The sequence below is a fragment of the Anarrhichthys ocellatus genome, unplaced genomic scaffold, assembly GCF_004355925.1.
Source record: "Anarrhichthys ocellatus isolate YVR2014 unplaced genomic scaffold, GSC_Weel_1.0 scaffold12, whole genome shotgun sequence".
Classification (NCBI taxonomy): domain Eukaryota; kingdom Metazoa; phylum Chordata; class Actinopteri; order Perciformes; family Anarhichadidae; genus Anarrhichthys; species Anarrhichthys ocellatus.
Genome location: NW_022280042.1, coordinates 8,287,742 through 8,311,080, shown reverse-complemented (window position 1 = coordinate 8,311,080; position 23,339 = coordinate 8,287,742). Strand labels below are relative to the sequence as shown.

General features: G+C 39.9%; 2 protein-coding genes across 9 annotated transcripts in view; one reads left to right on the top strand and one right to left on the bottom strand.

The window, feature by feature from the left end:
* Window positions 1-1,857: 1,857 nt before the first annotated feature.
* On the bottom strand, window positions 1,858-23,334 carry LOC116386027 (poly(rC)-binding protein 3-like). Of its 7 annotated transcripts, none has more exons than XM_031851971.1 (13): window positions 23,244-23,334; window positions 13,257-13,426; window positions 13,091-13,114; window positions 12,967-12,999; window positions 12,771-12,887; window positions 11,739-11,870; window positions 11,392-11,520; window positions 10,314-10,457; window positions 8,726-8,767; window positions 7,396-7,474; window positions 6,825-6,883; window positions 5,862-6,031; window positions 1,858-5,267 (listed from the first exon to the last, which is right to left on the bottom strand). In XM_031851971.1, exons 2-13 carry the CDS (start codon window positions 13,329-13,331, stop codon window positions 5,213-5,215), a joined length of 1,059 nt encoding a protein of 352 aa, XP_031707831.1. In that variant the 5' UTR covers window positions 13,332-13,426; window positions 23,244-23,334; the 3' UTR covers window positions 1,858-5,212. The 7 variants fall into 7 exon arrangements, with proteins under 7 accessions (XP_031707831.1, XP_031707830.1, XP_031707833.1 ...); XM_031851970.1 differs by lacking the exon at window positions 23,244-23,334 and adding an exon at window positions 21,568-21,653; XM_031851973.1 differs by lacking the exon at window positions 23,244-23,334 and adding an exon at window positions 21,568-21,653 and having other exon boundaries at window positions 6,825-6,880.
* The window catches only part of LOC116386028 (fibronectin type III domain-containing protein 4-like), a 38,692-nt gene continuing 24,454 nt past the window's right edge, over window positions 9,102-23,339 (top strand). Inside the window, exons 1-3 of one of the 2 annotated variants that reach the window (XM_031851980.1) lie at window positions 9,102-9,981; window positions 10,088-10,135; window positions 11,398-11,526. The gene's annotated coding sequence lies outside the window, so the exon portion shown is untranslated. Of the gene's footprint in view, window positions 10,136-11,397; window positions 11,527-23,339 lie in introns of both variants that reach the window. The other variant, XM_031851979.1, reaches the window with a different exon arrangement.

Sequence of the window (23,339 nt, the reverse complement as noted above, 5' to 3'; positions counted from 1 at the left end):
ACTTTCAAGGCTTGAATGGACATGAACATTTACGTATGTGTTTGAGTTGAGTTTGGCATGTGCAAAGACATTTTGTTTTCTTTCAGCCACTTGTTAGCAACAGCCTTTTTTTAGACTCATTCGTGGGCTTTAGGACTGTTTCCTGCAGCCTTATAGCGAAGCATTTTGGATTTATGAGATAACTCAATCTATATAATAATGGCAGCTGAGGCTGGATGTTGTAATATTGCCACACCAAAACATTAATATAGTTTTATTAAGAGATATAGTTGAAGTAATTGAATGTTGGGTATACTCAAATCAGTGGCACCTTACTGCTTCGGAGGGAAACTACCATGCTGTAGTGCTGACATTTATTTTGTTTTTGCTAACACGATGTGAAATAATAATGACTTTTCCTCAGTCATGCTCTTGCAAAGCTCTGAGCTGAATCTCTGCCAGTGATTATGGCCTGCCTATCAACTTCTCACACAGCTTCTTGGCTCTCACCAAAATGTCTTAATCTACCCTTGGCAGCCAGAAACTATTATCCGACTAAAAGTGTGAGCATTCCCATTTCAGAAGCATGAACCATATTTTTCCGTTGCGTTGTCTAAAGTCGTTCACTGCTCTGCCACAAACAATATTAAGATCAGCTTTCTCCTTGAGGATCTTCTTAGATTTAAAACAAATCCAGGAACAGAACAAATTATCCTCCCAAATATCTCTTGAGGTCAAGAGGAAATCCTGTGTATGAACTTTTCCCTTGTGAAATGCTCCCAACTGCGAGGTTCCCGGTCTTATTAGCAGAGCTAGAGAAGGAGAACGTTGCCTCTTGGATGTATCTGTTGTTCTTCGGCCTAATCCATGCAAAGTTCCTACATGGGTGCATGATGAGAAGGTGTATCACATGCTCTGGTAGAGCTGTGTGAGAGAGGTCTGCATGTCCAACATTCATTTTGGCAAAGCAATCTGCAGGTTCAAAGGCAAGCCATCTCATATCAAGATGTTGAAATTACTCTTTCAATGCAGAGGGGAGAACCATTTGGATCTTAGCTCATATCTGTCTGTTGCAGTCTGATTCTAGAGTGACAAATGCCTTCATACATGTGTATGTGTGTGGCTGGTTCATGGAGAAATTAACGAAAGGGACAGGTTTGTTCAATAGACCACAGAGAGAGAGGATGTGAGAGAAATTGCACTGATTGAATGATAGTTTTAAGAGGGAGCTTAAAAAAGAGATGAAAATACATGTAGGCATATAAGGGAAATGGAGGATAATGTTTTAGTGCAATGCTAAATTGATGGAGTTTCCCTTTAATAACTGTCTGTAGTGTAGCTAATGAAATACAAGTGTGAGCGAGCAACATTTGGAATAGTCATCCTTATCATTCTATAATTGGTATGAATCTAAATAGTTAATGCTTTATTATAGTTATTCCTAATTTTGCTGCACACCTCCACAGAACTCCTATAAGACCTCACAAAGGTCCCCGGGCCCTTCTTTTACAACCAATGCTTTAGACAATAATTGTATGACTGGTAATATTCAATTGCCCTATTCATCTAACTTGAGTGTTTGTTCCAGCAAAATTACACATTTATCTAATGGAAAAACAAAAGAGATCCCATTTAAACTTCATCATCCTATTACCATAATCACTTTGCCATACAAAAATGAACTGTATTCAGTAACTATCAAAATCTCCCCAGGGGTATTTTTGCTCGACATAGCCCATGTTAGCTCATGGTTCATCGGGTACTAATGTGTGCACAGGCAGCATGTAGAAATGATCTGAAGTCATTCATATTCTGTAAGAGGCAGCAAAGAGAAACCAGAGAAAAACAAGTCACAGAAAGAAAAAAATGAAAGTTTATTTGTTTTTATACTTACCAACACTTTGAAATTAAAACCTATGTAATTACTCACAACTAATATAGATCTGCACATAGCAAATAAATCAATCGAAAATAGTTACGAAGTTCTATCACTTTTTTTCCCCAAACTGCAATACACACAAACAAAAGCTGAAAAAAAACATGTCTAGTCATTCTTTTTTTCCTGCTGTTGCTGCCACATGGAAAGTGGATTTAAAAAAAGTGTTTTAAATAAGCTACACAGTTCTCCTGTATCTATACTAATAATAACTGAATAAATAATTGCACATTGCACCCTATTATTGCATTAGTTGCAGTTTGTTTCAAAGTTGTAGTATACTCAGGCATATACACAAATGTAAATACAGGTTTCAAACACTGAGTAACTCATGAATATCGATGTTATTGAAATCACACTGCCATAGCAACCAAATTCATATCACACAACAAGATCTTTGTCAAATGCACGCGCCAACTGTGCTAATTAGCATTAGTAATCATTGTTTTTCAATGTTTTTAATGCTTACAAAATGTGTACCAATTTAAGTAAAACATTTCAATGGTACACATGCACTGATAACAGTTGTGTAAAAGCCATAATACCCTTGAGGATGTTCTTTACGGTCACAGTACTGTTGGGAAAGAATGCCCTCTTAGGTATTAGCTAACTGTTCTAAAAAGCAAGTTTGCCCAAAAACATAATTTAATTGTATTCATTTGACAAACATTCCCATTGAAGTACAAGCTATGACAACTCAAAATAAAAAGAAACACAAATTCATAATTTCAATGCTAGCACTACTACTTGAGTTCACATCAAAATGTAAGAATTATTGCAGAATAATCATTGACTATGCATGGTTCAGTATAGCAATACAGCATTTGTCCATTTACATAATCACATTTATGTCATCGAAGCGCTTAAGACCCAAAGTTACAGGAAAGATTGACCTATTGGCAAATATGTTGATTCAATTTCTTGCAGAGCGTTAAATGACATGATTGATACCATTCTCATCACTGTACTCTTAATATGAAGCTACTGTTAGCAGCTGGGTAATTTAGCTTAGCATAAAGACTTGAAACGGAGGAAACCGCTAGCCTAGCTCTGTTCAAAGGTAACAAAATCTGCCTACCAGCTGTGTTTTTTTTAATTTGTATAAACTAAAGTGTAAAAACAACAAATCGATGTAAATGGTCGGTTATGAGCCGCACTGTTTCCTGATCCGGACTACTACAGCTGGAGTCTCTTCAAGCTGGTTGCTTGAAGTCAAGAATGTTACTTATTTCATTATAGTTTAAGCCCTCTGAGTTCTATTTGCTTTCTTTGCTAAATATGAGGCAAAAACCAGTGGACGGTTAGCTTAACTTAGCTTAGCGTGAAGATGGAAGAAAAAGTAAATCAACTTAATTTGTGAACTTTAGGTGCTGGTAAATGGAATTCTTATCTGACAAGAAATCGAAAAACCATATTTCCCGAGATATCAAACGTTTCCTTAAAGCTCAGCATATGGCTAGCAATAAAACAGAAGTAGTGGTATGTATAAAGAAATTGAGACACTGGAAATGCAGAATGATGCTGTGTTGGACAGTAGATAATGTGATTCGACAATAACATTCAACAGCTGTATTATGTCAAAACTTAATTGAGCTCAGCTGATCGGAAATGAGACGACTCAAGCTGTCCAATCGTATTTAGAGCATCCTCATCAGTAAAACACGTGAGGGATGGTTGAAATACTGAACCATACCAAATATCATCCACACCTCCCTCTCAAATTAAATACAATACGACAAAACTAACTTAGCTTAAGTTTCATGATCAACAACCAAAAAGTCATATGTGCATCACCACACCATAAATAAATACATGCTGGTTTTTACTGAAAACCAGTGACACAGGAAATGTCATCCAACCTGTCCTTTTTCAAATAAAAACAATTAAGTTGTTGACAGTCATGACAATAAAAAGACATTCAAACCTAAAGCGTCAAATCAATCTTATGACAACAAAAAGACGAGATGAACAATCTTGAAAAAGAGACTGAGTGGTCACGTCCGCCCAGGCCCTGCGAGTTCCCCCCCAATGAACCCCTGAACATTCCGTGGCCCAAAAAATACCATTTGGCTTCGTCCAAACGTTCAGGCCTCTTTGCCGTGACGAGTCGGCTTCTTTCCCATGTTTTTCGCTCTCTCAAAAGCTTTCTCAAAGACCTCAACGTTTTTCCAATACAAGGGAAGGAAGCCGAACGGTTTGGACGCAACACTTGGCTTTTAAGTCCAACTAATTCCTCACACATCAGAGGCAGTCCAGAGTAAAGTGTTGAATAGTCTATTGCATGAGCGCCGCGTAGTTGACTAATGTGCTAAATCACAAAAGTCCTTGTACAAAACAAATACAGTATAATAAGAAGAAGTTAGTAAACAATCATTTTAATTTTCAGTTAGTGTTTTAGCCACCAATTGCCATTCATGCATCTAAATACTAATAATCGGTTTTGATAGAAGGAGGCTATTTTGGAAAGTTTTCTCATTTGGGCAGGAAGTAGGACTAGACGTGAATGGCCAAAAATGTTGAAAATTTTTTTGGAAAAGAACGGGAGCACAAAGATATAATACTAACATTTGAAGGAACACATACACTGAACAGGTTTACTGAAATGCACAACGACACGACATTGAACACATGCAATATAAGCAATAATGTAAATATAGGAAATCAACACGAGAAGGGAGGCTCTAGGAGTGATACCATTGGCTTAAAAGGGTCATGTGATGCAGCAAAGAGTCATGGGTAGAGATTGGATTTGTAAGTAGACAAAGATGCAAATTAGGACAAAAGCAGAACAGTCCAATTTTTTTTTTTTTTCAAAATATATTATCAAAATTGAATACTTTGGCTACATCCCACCACACACTCTGCCGATAGCATCACTGCGCAGCTGTAATATGCAAATAACTACGTTCTACAAAAATTCTGAATCTTTTACAAGTGTATACTTTTAATGATGTTCTATGACGCAGCACTGACAGAAAGAAAGAGAAAGCAATAGAGAGAGAAAAAGAAGAAAAAGATTAGCACAAGTTGTTCCTAATAAACATTCAACATGCTTTAACAGAAAACTAATCAACAGAGAATTCCTTTTTGTAATTCTTATTTTTTTTCTATTTAATTTGGCTCTCTGAAATAAAAATGATCGCCCAACCCTCCCTGACTTATAAACAACTTTGAACCAGGGCAGGAAGGCGGTCATGGTTTTCGGAGAGCCAGAGCCAGAGTCCGAAGGGCTTCATCAGGGTTGTCTGCGGTAGTCTGTCATTGGAAAGGGCCAAACGGAGGAGCCAGTCAGGGATCTCAGGATGTGGTCATGGAAGTTGGGTCGTTCCACATGGCCGCCACGTCTCTGAACCTGTAGGAGGATCATTGGGAAGTAAGCGATTAACGTCTAATTTTCCTAATAAAACAGCCTGCATTTATCCCCCAGTAGTTTTTGTATCGTTTCTTTCAGTTGTTTGCATGTCTACATCTGTACAACTTTTTTCTCTTGACTGTTCCTTTTGACTTCTTCACTCCAGACTTTACAAACTGTTCTCATTCACAATTCATCCTAAACGGACGCTTGTTCAGAATACCTTGGTGTCACTTTTTGACACATCGGGTACGCCTTGGTGTCACTTAGGTTAAAAGTGTGGTTGGGTATGTTCGTTACGATACTTCAGTTACGTAGCCTACTTTACATACAAATGTAAAGTATGAGTATTTGGCATGAGTAGCGGTCTCCTGGGTGAAAGTCCTGGGTTTGTTCACTTACAGAGCAGTTACTCCGAGCATCTGATAACTATGGGTTGGATGGGTGTACATTGAAGTTATTTGAAAGCCCGGTAGGTCTCGTACAGATGCCTCGTGCATTGGTATCAGACACCGAGGGCCAAGACATAAATTGGCTATTTGACGCTTTTTGAAATGAGATCAGGCTGGTCTTGAACAGCCATTGAGTTCTGACCTTGCATTGATGAGGTACTGGGCCAGGCTGATGTTGGCGGGGGACCCTGTGATGGTGATCTGGCGCTCCGATGACCCTTCCATGGCATTAGCAATTTTGATCTGCGCCCCAGACATCTGACGGATCTCGTTGATTTTGGTTCCCTGACGTCCGATTATGCAGCCTATTAGCTGGGAAGAAAATAGGGATGGGACTTAGGATGGCTGGAACCATGAAAGATACTGTGACGCTATATTCGACTGGATTCACTATGTGTATACGAGCCAGTCAAAGTCAGCCTTTCAGCTATAACTTTAACATTTCTTACTTTGGTCAAACAAGTCTTTTCCATTAAGGACATTCACTTTACGAAGCTGACTGCCTTTGGCTGTACTTTATCTCTGCTGTGGAGCAGGAGCTCTCAATAGTCGCAGCTGATCTGCTGTCAGATTGTATCGCTGGAAGCTTCAACAGGAGGCCACGTTAAAAGATAATAAACCAGAGTTTTTTGACGTCATGGTCCAACGACATTTGTGAATTTGTGTTGTGATGGCAGTAAAATTCTGATCACTGTCGTGCTTTGTTTCTGTTTCATGCAGCTATTTCTGGATTCATCTTTCTAATCTCTATAAATGGACTTAAGAAGGAGTTAGTATATAATCACAATGTCACATTGACCTTAATGAGTTTTCTGAAAAGTTTGCTGCCAAGATGTTTTAAAAGAAGCGGTTTACTTTAAGGTACGGTGGCAGAGACAAATTGACAAAGGGGCCACAAATTATCAAAACTGCTGAATAAGTGTGACAGTTTTTATTCAATACTGTCAACAATGTTATCTTTAAATACTTGTGGTGCTGGAGGCAAAATTAACCCTGTTTTCATTTAAGAAATGGATGACCTGTCATTTTGGGCAAAGGTGGTGTTATCAGTCAGGGAAAATGAAAAGTATATAGAATTGTTACACATCCTGATAAATGTACTCACATCATTGGGAATGGTGAGTTCATGAGTACTGGCCTGGTTACTGGCATCCAGACCTGCTGCTGAACACAGGAGGCACACAGAAAGAGAGGGAAGGAAGAGGACATAAAATAGAGTTTGGCACACTGGAGTTCTGGAGGTTTTTTTTATTCCCTGGCTTGTGACCAGTAGCATTTCTGTGTCACTGGAAAGTCTGGCTCAGCCTTGAGCAGAGCCTGCATTCACTCTATAAAACTCCTATCACCTGACAAGTTGAATTCTACTTTCTAAAAGGGGGAAAAAACAATCTGAGGCACTTGCAACATTCAAAATAGGATACTAAGGGAACACCAAAGAACAAAAGAAACCTCAACATCAACAAGAGCAGACCACCAGCAGGCCATGTCAAAGATGGCAGTGCACCACAGAGACCATTAGGAGGAGAACGACGAGAAGAAGAAAAAGAGTAAGGACAGAGACAGGAAAAGAAGAGAGAGAGAGAAAAAAAGGAGGTAGAGAATGTGTTTTGTCTCTACAGGTAAAAACGAGAGAAGGAGCTTTGGTAAAGAGGGTCGTAGTGTAGGTGGGTACGTACCGGGGAAGGCAGGGGTGGTCTGTCCGAGGGGGGTAAAGGGGGTTTGCTGCATAGCCAACTGGTGGAGCTTGCTCAACTGCTGGGGGGGGAGGAGGAGGTCAGCAGAGCTATGAGGTCATCGTTAAAATACACACTCGCGAACACACACACCCAGACCGACACGCACACAAACACACAGGTCTGTCTGAAACGCTACAAGAGTAGAGAGAGGATCTGAGGAGAAGTAACAACACAGACACGTGAAGGACAAAGACCAAGACAGAGAGAGAAGAGGCTCATAGAGGACTTGGCCTGAGACTGGGGGGGAGCTGCAAGGATATCTTAAAAACTCCGTCTCTCGTTTTTTTTAAAGGAGAATCTTCGTCTCCTGGGTGAGAGTTCTTTTTTTCATTTGAAACTTATTTATAATACGTCAAAAGCAAATGTTAATTCATAATGCAGTTTCATTGCATGGAAACCAAACAGTCTGCACCCTCACCAGCTGATAACCAATGTACTGTATATATAGAATTGAATAAAGAAATTGCATTGGACATGCTGGACACACAAACTCTTTTTGTTCCAAGTATTACTCCCACTGTGGCCTCATTCCATGTGGAGCAATCCAAAGCTAGACAGGCCTGCTAAACTGTGATTGGATAATAAATGTTTGTGGGAGGGGTTAAGTGAGTTGTCAAATTGCCCATGTGACCACATTGTTTGGTTTAGGATATAAGTGAGTATTGCTTTTTTGCTGTCAGCTTCGACTCATTTCAGGTATTTTGAAGACACTGAAATGAAATTCTTCATCGTAAAGATGTTTTGTCACATTGTGACGGAGTTTTAAATACGATGAAAGGGCAACTCCATCTTCTTCAACGCGCTACCAAGCAGCCTTCTATGACTGCTTCAGTTCAATCACTGTTATTCCGGTTTTGATTTTAATTGAAATGCTTTTTGTCAACTGACAGTCTTGAATGTCAGAACGTCTTCGAACGCGGCAACAAAGATAACTTTTCAAATTGGCCCAAATTTCACCTGCGTTACTATTAGGCTGTAACATTCAGATTACCAGTTTAAAGCAGGTTCCAGTTGGTCGTTATATCCTATTGAATTAAAGTGAAACACCAGCCACCAGGCCAAGCCCCATGAGGTTTAATGGCAAACAAAGGCCAGGTCAGAAAAGTTAGAAGAAATAGGAATTACATATCAGAAAAAAAGAGCTGTATTAATATTAACAGTTAATATTAATATGGGTAGAGAAGAAGAGAGTAAAGAGAGAAATGTGGATGCAGTGAGACAGAATTATGGAGAGAGTGCAGTGTTGACTGCCTCATGGGGTTACACTCACATCTGGATGAGGGATGGCGTACTGTCCTTGAATGGTATAAGCCTGCAAACATGAGGAGAAGAGCTTATTATCTCGTTATGTCATCGAAACAGTCCCACATAAATACTCGGGTCATGTGATTTGCATATGACAAACTAAAACTATACAACAAAAGACTGAAAAAGAAAACAATTGACATTTCTACAACACAAGCACTCTACAGACTCATTTTCTTATCTTTTAAGCTGTATTTTTAGCCATATTACAATAAAGTCATGCACTATAGACTCCCTGTCATGTGCTCCTACTGTTCATCAATCAGATCCAGTTGAACTAAATCAATAAGGGACAACTCAGACAGTGGGGAAGTGACAGTGAGGGAGTGGAGCGGCCCTGAGAGGATAATGGGACTTGACCTATTGGATGTGAGCTTTATAAGGGCTACAGAGGTCAGAACTGAGCTACATTTTATTTTATTTATTGTCCGAGACAGCAACCAGAGCTTGTAACCACAGAAAACAACATGTTAAGTCTCTGCAGAGTTCAGTAGAGTGGAAATATAGTCATGCAGACATGTAGGTGAAAAAACAAGTCTTCCAGATTAAGGTATTGTTTTGCTTTCTTAAAAATGTCCTCTGTAGGAATTTGAATGAAATTTAAAAAATTCAAATACTTTCCTGTTAATTGATGAGAATACTTATGATTTACATATTCCTAACAAGAAGCATGCTGAAGGTAGTCAAATAAAGCGCTGAAGTAATTGATCAACCAATCATTAATTAGTTGGTTATCAAGTCATTTATCAACAAAAATATCAAGACTTCTCTGCAGCCTGTTAATTAAATTTTTTCAAGAGTCTTCTTACTCTTTGTGGACCATAAGATTAATTGATTAATAACATAATCCAGATATGCATTGATGAAAGTAATAATTTGTAGCTGCCCGGAGGATTGTAGTGGATGTGAGATGTTCTTTACTGGTAGCATTTACAACTGTCTCTATCTTTCATGAATATTAGCCTCAGTGTCGTGTTGTTTGTCCTCATCTCCTGTCATTCACATCCAGTCCACTAGTTGTCCCTCTAGTGTTCCTTCCTTTGTAGATCACCTGATTTAACCTGCTTTCTTTTTAGCTTGTGTTTACCTGTTGCTCTCCTGCCTGGGTCACTTTTGATTTTCTTGCTTTGCAAGTTTTTACCTCAACATGAGCAGATGTTTGTCTGCCAACGGATGTGTTAGTCCAGCTCTGCAGCCAAAATCGAGATTGGTTCTGTCCTGGTAAGTTAACTAGTTCAATATCAGAGTTAAAGTGATTTTCTATATTCTGACTTGATTCAAGTTTACTATTTAGTGAGTCAAAAGTTTTTCTGCTCTGTCCATTTAGAATCATCATGGAGTCTCCTTCACCGCCTCTGTTCTCATCAATTGATGGGTAAGTTGTCCAGTTTCATTTAACCCCGTTCTGGTTTGAGTGGCTGCAGGTGATGGGCGACAGTGAGGGCACATTAAACAGCAGTGATGGTTTCATGCTTGTCTGGGGGGTCCGCGGGGGTGGGGGCCAGTGAGGGAGGGAGGGAGGAAAAGTGAATAAAACCTGGTGAGACACTAACAGGCAGTGGCTGGTGCTGCAGTAAGAGGCTGAGGTTGGCTGTGGACGCCCCCAGTGGGTCTGCTCTTACCTGGCCACCTGAAAAAATGACAGGGGTGGAGGCAGGCTTGGGGCGGTAGGGGATGGTGGCACCTTTCGGTGGGGACTGAGGAGAGCAAAGGAGGAGAGAGTGGGGGGAAGAAGGGGTGAGATGTGGAGAGAGTGTTAGAACAGAAAGAAAGAGAGAACCATAGAGGGGCGGTGCCTTTAGGGAAGACATCCTGTGACACAAAAGTGCTCTTCACTGCGTGTTCATGCTGACGTCAAATGTCCAAATCGTGGTTCAGTGCACAACTAAACTTGGATTTACCTGGAACATCACTTTCAACTGGATAATGATGACTCTACTGTTCATACTGTGTTTTAAAATATCTTTAAAAAGTCCACATTCTGGAGACTTACAGTCCTGTCACATATCTCCTAGTATCCATGGCTGGTGCCATCATGAAGGCCCAATGGAGAACTGGCTGTGCAGATAGTTCACATTAATGGTGCAAGAAAAAGAGAGACAACTACAAAGTGTGGAGCCTTTTGATTAAAGCATTATGACTTATTATGGTTTGACATGTACCTATAGGACTGTATTGCTAGTTTCTGCTTTATTTGTAGTTGGGGAGAAATGTGCTTTCCAGATTACCAAATCAAGATGTCAGAACACCAAAAAAAACAATCAAATGCATCATTTAGGAAATTATATTAGCAACAGATATCACAGAAATGGATATATTTTTATTAGAGAGCACCTGATGCAGCAGATCTAACGTCTAGCTGTGTTCAAGTTATATTCCTTCCTAGTATATAGTTGCCGTTTTCATTGTAAGTGGAGGAGTCCACCATCCACATGGACAGGTACTTAACAGGAAATGATGCAGCATGTAATCTTGTGCTTTTTGCTCGTGGCATGAATTAAATGAAAGTGAGTTTATTTGGCTGAAATCTTAACTAATCCTAACTGTAGGCAAACTACTACATCTTCCACATCAGGCATTTTAATCCAAACATACTGTATGTTCCTTCATTTCCCCTCCTCCCTTCTGTACCTCAAGCATCACCACACATATCTGTTTGACACACTGGATGATGGCTTCTGGGGCCCCTGAGATCGTCACTGCTCTCTCTGTGGAGTTGGGGAGCATGTCACCTGCAACCTGGACCTGAGCTCCTGTGGACTAAAGGTAAGAAGAACAGTTATTCAATCTGAATTTGTTTTAGGAAATAGGCACAAAGCATATGGACAGAATTTAAAGTTTATATGAACGATGACTATAATGTCTCATGGCTGCACCAATTAAAAATAAGTATTCTGGTTAGTTTAATCCCTCTAAAATCTGGTAATATCTCAATTCGTATGGTATTTGAGATCATTAGCATAGATTTGAGACTCTACCTCTCTCATTTCTTTGATTTTGGAGCCTCCTTTGCCGATGAGTGAGCCACACTGGCTGGCCGGGACAACAAGCCTCAGGGTCACAGGGGGTTTACTGGTGGCTGGACTGTTGCTCATAGAGTTGATTATATCCTGAGGGCAGGAAAGACCAGGTGTTATCAGACGAACACATTTGTTACTGGATTGGAAGTGGTGGCTTTGGAGAAATCCACCTTCATGCATGTTTTCTGCATTGGTAGAGAAAACTCTCGCTTGGATGTGTTTGTAGAGTGTAGTTCTGCTGCTTTAAACTTATTATGTTATAAACAATTTATGATATGTTTTATATACTGCTTCTAAATGATAACTGGGGGGGATTAACTACAGTTCAGAATGTGAACTTCTGAACTTTACTTGTATTTATATATTTTTCCTCTTCCAAACTGGCATAAATGCACTCGTTCCTAGCACAGGTTCACGTGTAGTGTTTCGGAGACTCTCTGGTTTAGTGTGCTGATTCGGCACCCAAATCAAAACACAGTACTGGCCCACTTTCAAAGGGTGCTGCAAGGTTAGATCAGCACATTTCTGTCCTACATATCGGGCCAGCCTGCTTTGTATTCCATTTAGGGACGAGTCAGTACAGACAATGAAGCGTGATGGTGGGATGTAACTAAGTACTGGTACTCAAGTACTGCACTTAAGAGCAAATCTGAGGTACTTGTACTGTACTTGAGTATTTTCTTTTCATGCAACTTTCTACTTGTACTTTCATTTTAAGAAATGCAAAACATCTCATAATTCCATCTTCAAAATATAAGGATTTCTTTCTTTTCTTGTTAAACCAACTACCACAATAAAAAAGCTGCTTTTACATGAATGCATGAATAATATTATTAATCTAATTATGAAATACATTTTTTTGATTACTTTTACAGTGTATTTGTACTTTTACTGAAGTAAAGTATCTGCATACATCCTCACCACTGCAGCATCCCCGGTGCCATTGACTCTGTCTAATATGGTATTTTGTTTATATGATGAATGTTATACCTCCTCAAACTTGTAGGCTATCATGGCAAAGGCCTTGAAAATAGCATCTGTTGGCCCGGTGATGGTGACTATCCGCTCAGGGCAATTCCCCTCTGAGATGTTGATGCGGGCTCCACTCTACAGGACAAAAAACACATCATTATGAGAGGAAAAACACATAGTGTGTCAAAAATGTTTGCAGAAAAGTTCTACTTACGTCTTCACGCATTTTCTTCACCGTTTCTCCTTTCTGGAGGTAAAGAAAAGGACACATTATGATGTATTTCCCAGAGGCGTTATGATGCTTTACATGGTCTGCTTGTTGTGTCTGTGATAAATACCTTTCCTATGATGCTTCCAACCTCCTGCAGAAACACAAACAAACAATGTTGGGTGTATGTGTGCCACAGGGAGCTTTGAAACAATCTATTTTCTGATAATTGGAAAGAAAAGCAAGAAAAATAAAGTCACAGAAGAGCCCAGAGACCCTCTTTTGTGTTTTTGTACCTTGCCGTGCATCAGCAGCCTGATGGTGAGGGTCACATTTAGTCCACCTTCTGATTGGACCTTGATGGGCTCCATGTCGGGATTGGATGTGAAGGAAGGGGCGTGGTCACGTGAGAGAGGAGTTCAAGGGCCAAATGCGAGTGTGATGGTGGAGTCAGCCAACCGGTCACCTGCCAGAGAGGAAAGGTACAGACACACCTGCTGAGATTAGATGCTGTTTTATTTTACCAAGGAACTTTTAGTTCGTACTCTCTTACTTTCTGACTTCCCTCCTCTTGTCTCTGTCATCAGCCCAAAGCTTATTGGTTTATATTGATGTGAGGAAGTAAAACTTTAGAAATCAGCCACAAACATTGTGTTTCACTTTTTAAAAAGAGTCTTTAATTTCCTAAAACAGCTGGTCACTGTAGTTTTTAGAAAATGTAACTCAAACAGTAAGAAAACTCGGTTTCGTTTGGGACTATTTTCATGAGCGGAGTAGTCCACATTTGGTGCTCTAGTGAGTATTTGGGGCGCTGTATGTGGGATTTAGTCAAAATAAACAAAAATATACAGAATATCTTCAAACGTATCCTTTTAAGTTGAGTTTTAAAGAGTGCTAAAATCTAGTTTCGGGGACTTTATTACTTCAGTTGTGTGCTTATGTGTTGCATATTTCTCATATTACCAGACGGCCAACACGGGGCCTTCGATCTGTAAAACTGCACAGAAAGAGCGAGGAGAATGGGTTAACTGGGGCCCAGCATCTGATTTTTATTCCTGGGGGTAAAAAGACAATACTCTTTTCAATCTCTGTTACAAACCACTAGACCGTCTCTTTGCTACAAAATAGTTTACAATGAAAGCCATTGAAATGTAGGTCAGCATATGTATCTTCAGCCATCAAACAGTAAGCGCCATATTTATTTTTATCAAGCCCATTGCAGCTGAACCCATCTAATTCTGGCTGACGAGTGATGTAATGAGTCAAGCAAGACTTCAGTTTGCAGAGCGACCACAAGAGGGCGCTGCGGTCCTGACGGTGGATCTGTCATTCACCGCAGTCAGGGCTGGTGTATTTTAATCTGGTGCACATTTGAGGCCACATTTGAAACTTGTTTTGTGAATAAGTCACTCAGAAATGTCTTTATCTGGCATTTATATTATGAGATTTCAGATGGTTGTTAATGGCTCTAAATGATGACAAAAATAACTACATTTAAATGAGATTGCAACTATATTTGAAAAAATGATCCTCTTATTAGAAGGGGAAACGCATTTAGAGTGTAAGACTGCAATGAAGTCAGTTTTTAAGCTGAAATAATGATTGTAGATGATGAGCTTAACTTCTGAAATGATAAAAAAAAATGAATATAAATGAATGAATTAATGGAATACGATCAATTATACCAGGTAGATTCTGAGGGCACAGAGACGGGTGAAAATGAGAATTGAAATTTATTTATTTGAGAGATTTCCTATTTTTATTCTGTACCAAGTAAATAAAGATGCCGGGCGTCAAGTAATACAAGAATATGTTAAAACATAGTGATGATTTAGCTCTATTTCACACCATGAACCTTCACATCTAATGCGATAGTTTGCTTCCTCTTTATGATAAAACATTCGGAGAGAAACCGAACTAAATATGCAATGAATCATATTTTTTATAGTCTGGTCAATGCAAATATGCGAAAAAGAAAAGCTGCTGTAGCAGCTGACCTTGACTGAAGAGACGGATAATGTCACCATCTGCCAATCAGAGGCATTGTTGCTATGTGGAAATGGAAATGATTTTTTTTCTTTCCCTCCCTCCCTCCCCTCTCTCTAATTAGCTGATTAAGTCTCGACGAAAAGAAATGAGGATAATTAGAATCAGTCAAACAAAATCCATGAAATGATCGGACCGATAGTCCGATCATTTCATGGATTGTGAAAAGGTCGATGTTCCAGTCGTTGACTCTTCCGTCATCGTGTTCACCAACACAATGAGTCTAATTTAACATACTGCTCTAAATGCTGCTCAGGTTCTGTAAACGCACATCTATCTTCATAGATGGGTGGCTCTGCACTGTGTCGGCCTATAGGGGCAGGAAATGCTCTTATTCTATATAAAACAAGATCCCTAACATGCTGAGCATTGAAGATTATTTCAGTACTTAAAGCTAAAGGACAACACACAACACAAGTTTAGGAGTATTTTTCTTTTTTACAGAGAAGTCATGTTTTATTCTCTTGTATTAGTCTTATGAACCGTGCAGAAAAAGCTCTTAGCTTCAGTAAAGTAAGTTTTACTTTAATGTAAATGCAGCTACAACTATAAAAATTATCTTCATTCTCAATTCATCATTTATCTTCTCTAATAAGAGAGTCATGCTTTTGTCTATACGTTATTTCACAATGCAATCACTCGTTTTGTGTGACAAACAGTCCAAACTCAAAGTTATTCACTTCATGATGATTTAAAACGGAGAAGCAGCAGATCCTCGTTGCTGCAGCCAGAGAATGATTTATTGGAAGAATGAATTGATTATCAGAAGAGTTGCTGATTAATTCTCAGTCAAGTGTATAGTAAGTAAAGTAGGAAGTTTAGGGAGGACGTCTGTGTATTGTTGACTGGTTGACCATACAGACCCACATAATGATAGCACCGTAGTAATAGCACCAGCATAGATTACATGTAGATCACTCGCATAATAAACTCACAGATAAACAATCAGTTAACAAGGACATTTAAAATTACCTTATTGTTGAAACTAAAGGCAAGAAAACATCCAAATATTCATATTTAAGAGGATGGAAACTCAACATTTCTGTCAAAAGTAGGAGCCCTGCCTTTCATCATCGAATTCACTTTTTAATTATAGTAACATAATTTAATTTATATATCATGTATTTGTGTGTATAACTAATAAAACCTTAGTTTGAATACCTTGAGCTGTTCAATAATGATATTTTTAGTGATTAGCACTAAATATTTGTGCAGTTTTATAGTTGTATTTTGGGTTCCTGGCAGCTTTATACTTAAACTGATTGAATGCGAAGTCAGACTTCTAGCTGAGGTTGTGCTGAAGAAGGATATCATGCATGTGGAGTTAGGGTTAGGCTGTCATTCTAAGATTATTGTAAATTGTTCAAGTGTTTTATGGATTAAAATAAACCCACAGATGTGTTAAAAAGGCATTTTTTTGCAGGAGTATGGTATGCCATCAACCACAGGCTCCAGAAATCATTCCCCCTCTAATCTACGCTGAGAGCTGAGGGATGTGTTGGTTGGAGGCCAGGGGAGGTCCGAGAGATAAGGACAGGGATTCTGTTGCCAGCTGTCTCTCCAATCTCCCAGAGGAGACCAGATTACATAAAAAGCCTTAATCCGGGTTTAAGACCCAAGCCAGCGGTGCAGGTCCTCTCCAGGGGCGGGATGGGAGGGGGTGAGGGCGTGAGGGACAGAAAAAACTCCAAGATTTATGACAGGATTCAAGCGTCGTTGATGATGGATGACGCAGTACTCATCCCCTTTCAAGGCCACAAATTGAGGTTTTGGAAGGAACAGATGAAGATTTCTTTTTCACAGTTAATGACTATATAACATTTTATACATGCTGTCTCATATTTTAGGAACACTGAGGCCTGTACCTACTTCCTTCGCCTGCTCTTGCACAGTAATGAAAAACAAATGTCTTCAAAGAGCCTCCTTCCCTGTGATTTAAACACAAACTCTGCTGTAGATTTAGGTCAACAAGAATGAGATGAATGAGGTCAGCGTTAAGAGCTGTGTTTGAATAGTTGTGCTCCCAGACTGTATTTTGCTCATACATCCTGTAGCATAATAGAATTGGGTCAAGGCCCCGTGAATCATTTGCCCCAATGGGCTAAAACCTCCCAGCAATTCTGTTTTATTTTTATTATAAGGCTCAAATTTCTTGCAGCATTTTAAAAGCAACCATCATTCCCCTAAAAGCTCATATTTCTACTAAATGTGTGGCCACTTCTGATCATTGCAAACATGCTGCACATGCATTGGTTTAGTAATTTACCTCCACTGTCTCTTTGTTAATCAGACAGGAAGTTGGAGAAACACAGAGAGGGATGGCAGGGAATTTTTCATGACATCTGATGGGGAAAGTGGGTCATGCTCGGTGTTGCAGTGCTGTTAGCCTCCTCCTCTATGGCGGCTATTGAATTAATCACGCTTTACGCTCGGCTGGACAATGCAAAGCACAAAATGGCTCCCCCCCTCGCCTCCCATCTCTCCCTGAGTCCGCTCAGCGCTCGCCACAGAAAAAAAGACTTGTGCATTGCTCTTGAAGAACTTGAATCTAACGTCTCCTCTCTTTTGATCTCTTTATGTGCTCTTAACAATGAGGAGATGCTGTTTTGTGCAGAGGCACTGATGTGTAGTTGATGCAAAACCACTCAAAGCAAAGTTAAGAGGAGATATTTGGCCGGTGAAAGTGCCATTTGAAGATGCTTTGGAGGAAAGTGCTAGAATAACTGATGGTTATTAAACACTGACGCTGCTATTCAAACTATATCAGTGTTTTAAAGGCATAAAAACGATTTGAGGATTATCTGCCTCTTGGTTCTGTTGGCTTTGAGAGGCAGGCATTGCTTCAGATATGGAGGCATCTCATTATAGCACTCACTGCATATACAACTAGAAGCCCCTCTTAGGCCGAGAGCCGCTGCAGAGCTAAGTGACCATCAACTTCCTTTGGCCCCTTTCGTCATGATCCACTTCACTCTGTCCAAAAGTGTTTTAAAACGTGAAAAAAACTCTGGCGTGTATCTCAAAATACACAAAGACAAAATGTTCAAGACTTTTTTCTCTTATAGCTTTGAATCACCTTTCTTTGGTAAGAATTCCTGGCCAATGAATTCAGTTTAAAGTCATTTTTATAGATCTTAGATGTTTATAAATTAATCTAGCACCTCGCATAAAGGTACACAATGTAGAATAATCAATTCAAAAGCGGTTTCTCTTTGCATTTTAAGAGATGACTGATGGAAGGAGTCAGTGTTACAAACTCTACCATGTATTTTGGGACATTTGTAAATATGTTTACTGCTCAGATTTCTTTGTATTTGTAATTTTAAATCGACTAAGATCCTCATCAGAGTAAATTTAGACAATCATATGTCACTAAAATGATCCACTGAAACACCAAATGCAACGATATAAGATTTGAAGGAAAAAACCCCCGATGAATTCCAAATCCTGTGCATGTTTAAAACTGATTTTATAGAGTTGTATGGCATGTCTCATCATTTTGAAAGATGTTTTCACATCATCATGTTGCCATACAATCCGTTATGCTATCAATAGAATAGCTGAAAGAGAGAGACATCTGAAATCCTGTAGGGAAAATCATTAAATGGACGGCCGTCGGTCTAATCTAGGCCAAAGCCGCTGTCATCTGTTCCGTCCTAATCCACATATCTACAGATATGTCATTATGTTTTGATATAAAACCCTCCATGACTACACCAGAGCCTGAGCTGAAGCTGTGGGGCCAAGCTTTCACAAAATGAATCTGCAGTGGAAGACCAATATTTTGCATATTGAACAATATATTGTACATGAGAGTCTTGTCTCTGTTAGGATTAATGGATAAACAGTGTAGGAAGTGCAAAGGAAAATGAAAAATGGCTTTTGAGCCTATTTGTCTCAATTTAAAAATGTTGACGTATGGCATTTTATGCAAATTATCAGGGAGTCTTAAAGTAAAATCACTAAATTTGGCATTTAAATTCTTCATGGTCAAAGTTCTCGTTTGTGATGTTTTGCATTTGGAGGAAGTTCAGGGATTCAGTCGCCCTTAAAACCAGTCTCCCAAACTAGGTTTATCTATTTATGCTGTTAAAGAATGCATTGACCTTTTAACAACTATATTTTAAGGATTGTTTATGTACTGTAAATAAACAGCTGCAATCATTTAAAGCAAAGTTAAATTAAAATGTTGAGGTTAACTCTTATGTAAGAAGCCTTTTCTGCAGGAGGTCAAGTTTGAAAAAGTTATTCAGTTAAGGATGGTGACTGAGAAAGTTTTGGTTAAATGCTATTTTCATGGTTAACTGTGAACAAATAACCTAATAAAGATAATTCACTTCTGCTTCTATGAAGGTTTTCTTTATATTTGCAATTCCAGTCTTTGTTAGAGAGCTTTTTAAATCTTCATGGTTTCTCTTCAAATGTTCTGAACAATAAAAACCTGCATATAAATGTGGAAGGCTCTAGTGGATTAAGCACTGTATCTTCTGCATGTTGTCCAATGCTAACATATGGTAAAAATAATATTTTACAGTGTTATCATATTGTAAATCCTCTTGTAGGTATTGCTGTTATTAATTTTAGCATTTCACGGTTAGAGAGTAACGGAACAGAAGAATTGAAGCAATGCAGTCAGCCAGGAAAGTAAACATCTGGAGCAAAAAATAACTTGTAATGAAGCCAATATGTTTGACCCACGACCGGGGAGATCTCCGCACGTACATGTTTGTGCTCCAATTAAGTGTGAACAAAACGAAAATTAGTGTGCATGTAGGGCAGCAGAGGGGGAGCACAGAGGGTGACCTCGTTGATCCATATGTTTTCACGAGATCTGTTCAAAGCATCTCATTTCTGCATGAAGGAACTTCTCACTTTCAGGTCTCTTTCAACTCGTTTGGAGGCGCAAACCTCTTGGAGACAAAGTGTGTGGCAGGGAAAGCAACAGGGATGAGGACTTTAAGGAGCAGGAGAAAAAAAGCATGATAAATAATTGGTGGCGATGGTCGCTCCTGTCAGAAATGGTAACTGTAGGCAGATTGAGGAGTGGAGTTACACTAAATCCTGAGGATCTGGCCCTCAGTTTACTGGTATATGAGCAGCTCTTGTCTCGTCTGGCGCAGGCTTTTGTTGTATGTGGTGCGGTGTTGTGCTGCGGAGTGGGGGGGGCGTCTACCCCATCGGCCTTCCTATACGCGCTATGACAGTGCTCTCAAGAGCTGTCAGCCCACATCAGCAGCCCAGCATCCTGATAGCTCAGCCTAAATCACAATCAAAACTGGCCACCACATCCTCAACATAAATGGATAAATCAGAGAATGCAACGACCAGCAAAGACACAGGGACCAACTATCGCCAAGTAGCTTCAAAAGTACCTCTAGGGTGCTACGTGTAGGCTTGAAATAGTCCCGGGGTGGGGGGGTTCCAGTGAGTTGGCGTTGGCGGCGGCACAGTGTAAAGGGCTTTACAATGCAGGCACACCATGTTGTGCTGTGAACGCGGTGCGACGAGCTGAGCGTTAAGTCGGCCATTTTAGATTTGCCACAATTTGTAATGTGAGATCACTGCTTGTCACAAAGTCATGGCTTCCATACGCAACGCTTTTGCCGAGCAGTCATGCAGAACGGGTCCAAAGCACGTCCCGTTTTCTATGGTAGTCATTCCTACCAAACCCCTTTCAGTCATTGCTCTAATTTAGTATCGTCGCCTACAGAAGGACCGTAGATTTGTGAGCACACCAAACTGTCACTGCTTTTTACCCAAACAAAGGAGTTATTCATCGGTGTATTTCGAGTCGAACGCAGCGTTTGAGGCAATGGCAAATGACATTTATGGTCTATGACTAGCGGAGAATAAGGCTATCCGCAGCGCTAATATCAGAGTGATGATAATTGGAATAATGATCATGGGGGAGGGGGACTGATGTATCAATTCCACGTACCATCACGTTATCAACCCTATTGTGAGAAAGGTTAGTCCAGCTTCATAGTTAGCAATAGATAAACTGCAGATTTTCCAGTTGTCCTTCATTTTTTTTTATGTTTCATTCAGGGCTAATTCTTAAACAATAAAATCGCTCATGCTTGAATCAATGATGAATACCCAAACAATGATGATCAAGATAACCCCGAAAGCAAAATCGACTGACCATGAAATTGACTATTCTCTGGGGAAAACCAAAATATTTTGTAGTTGCCTTATTTGGGTGCGCTGGGGATAACTTCAGCAAATGCTAACTTGATCTACTTCAAATAACCAGATTAGATAATGAGTCAATAAGTCGTACTGTGTCACAGCTCATTATGCGGATAATGATTATTCTTGACTGTGGGTAAGTTATCAAGTTAATTAATTATTGAACGGCATTACCGGGCTCAGCATGGATCAGTATTTCATGCAAGTTTTCAATAGTTTGATGCTTGTAGAAGTCCAGAAACAGTGTTCTAAAAAAAAAATTAAAATACATTTTACATTTCAATACTAGCATTACATGGAAGAAATACACCCCGTGACCTAAAATTTACCAAAATGATTCTTCACAAGAGCCTTAAAAAGAGAGTTTACCTTTATGTAGCGCAGGATGCAGTAGATGACGACCACTTTCAGCGTTGCAAGATTAAAAATCGCAAAGGGAAAATTATTTTTTTTCCCCTCTTCCTTTCGGTCTGCCCAGGACAAACCGTGCCACCCTATTGGTCTGTACCACAGGGTCACATGAGCGACCAGAGGAACACGTGACCGTTCTCGAAATTATATGACGAAATTAAACCGACTGGCATCCTCAATGAGCACAGTTTTTGTTGCTCCGGTGCGATACTCTGTTTGCCATACTGTTTGGTGTCAAGTGTAAATAGGCCGTATGATGTGGCGTAATCTGGGTGACCATCACCCACCGCCTTGTCGGCCCCCCTTTCCTCAGCTGCAACAAAAGGGCGGCATGCCTAGTGAGGCACAAGGGCATCGTGGGGGCACGTCTGGGTATAAGGTGGTCTGAATCAGTGTAGCCTCCAGGGCGCTCGTCTATCCCAGGGGAGGGTCGAGCGCCCCTGAAATCCACTATCGTCCTTGTCATTGTCGATAACAATCGATGCAAAAGTAACCCAGCTACGTCTTCAGATAATCTTAGATTCAAAATACACTGACGTTATGTGCCGTCTCACTCAGGACAGTTGAGGAACTTTTTGATGCAGCCAAACCCCTCAAAGAAGTAGAGGTCAAACCAAACACACGCACAAACATTTAAACATGCACAAAACCCCAACAGTGCGCTAACAGTCTACGGTGGCATGCATATCCTGCCCGGCCTCCCTGCTCCTCTGCTTTTTAATCTGCTGCTATCTGTGAGTGTGTGTGTGCAGAATTACACAGCTTTGGAGGCATCCCATCCAGATTTTCCAATCCAGCTCAAATCCAGCCGTCATGTCAGATGGACAGTTGTGTGCAGAGCTTAATCTGACAATATTAGGGTTAGACAGCAGTTTAAAAGGAAGCTGCCAGGGAAAGCAAACAGTGGGGTTATGCTGTCTGGATTAGGGGCAATGCAGACAATGAAGAACGCGTTTCACCTCATTGTCGATTGTTTTCGTCTCGCATAGAAGCTCTTCATGAAAAATCCATACTTAGTCCGATATCAAACAAAATGATGGCTCTGTAACAATGCTCCCAATATGCATGTGCTCTTAATTTTTTGTATGTATACAACACAAAATGGTAACCATGCCTCTACCTACCCACCCGACTGTACAATGTCCCATGGGATGAACTAGAAATAGAGCATTAAATTTGCTCCACATTGAATCATAAGAGGCAAAGGAAGAGTGTGGTAAAATAGAGCGCCACGTCAGAGGATATCTGCTTTGTATTCGTACGACACTGTTGGCTCACCTTCAAAACCCAAAAGCAAGACTGGTGGCAGCACTGTGGAAAAAACTAGTTTACATAACATCTTGTATAATTGAGTAAAGTCTAATCCTTATTAGTCCTAAATGCACTGTCCTCAGTTTCTGAGAAATTACTCATTAACTGTAAAAAGTTTATTTATGGAGCAGTATTAATGGCCATAATAAGCCACCTAAATTAAAATCATAAATAATTCTCTACTGAATAAATCAACAGTATTTGTGAGCTGAAGATCTCTATATCAGGATTAAACCTAAAACATATATATCTCGTTTGATAGCCAAGCATTCTCACTCAGGCTCTTTTTAACACTTCTTTAGGTCAAAGGTCAAACGGCTTACCGGTTAAGATGTGGGGAAGCTCCTTATCAGGAGAGAGGAATTGCAGTCTGGGATTTTAGGACCAAGATGGCAGATTGTGGACACACTAAGGGCTGG

Bases quoted from the DNA above. Each gene is read 5' to 3' on its own strand.
- LOC116386027 (XM_031851971.1), bottom strand. From the start codon at position 13,331: ATGGAGCCCATCAAGGTCCAATCAGAAGGTGGACTAAATGTGACCCTC. The intron at 13,000-13,090 runs GTATTTATCACA...CTTTACCTCCAG, and splicing joins TTGGAAGCATCATAGGAAAG to AAAGGAGAAACGGTGAAGAA. The intron at 5,268-5,861 runs GTCAGAACTCAA...ATCCTCCTACAG, and splicing joins CAGTACCTCATCAATGCAAG to GTTCAGAGACGTGGCGGCCA.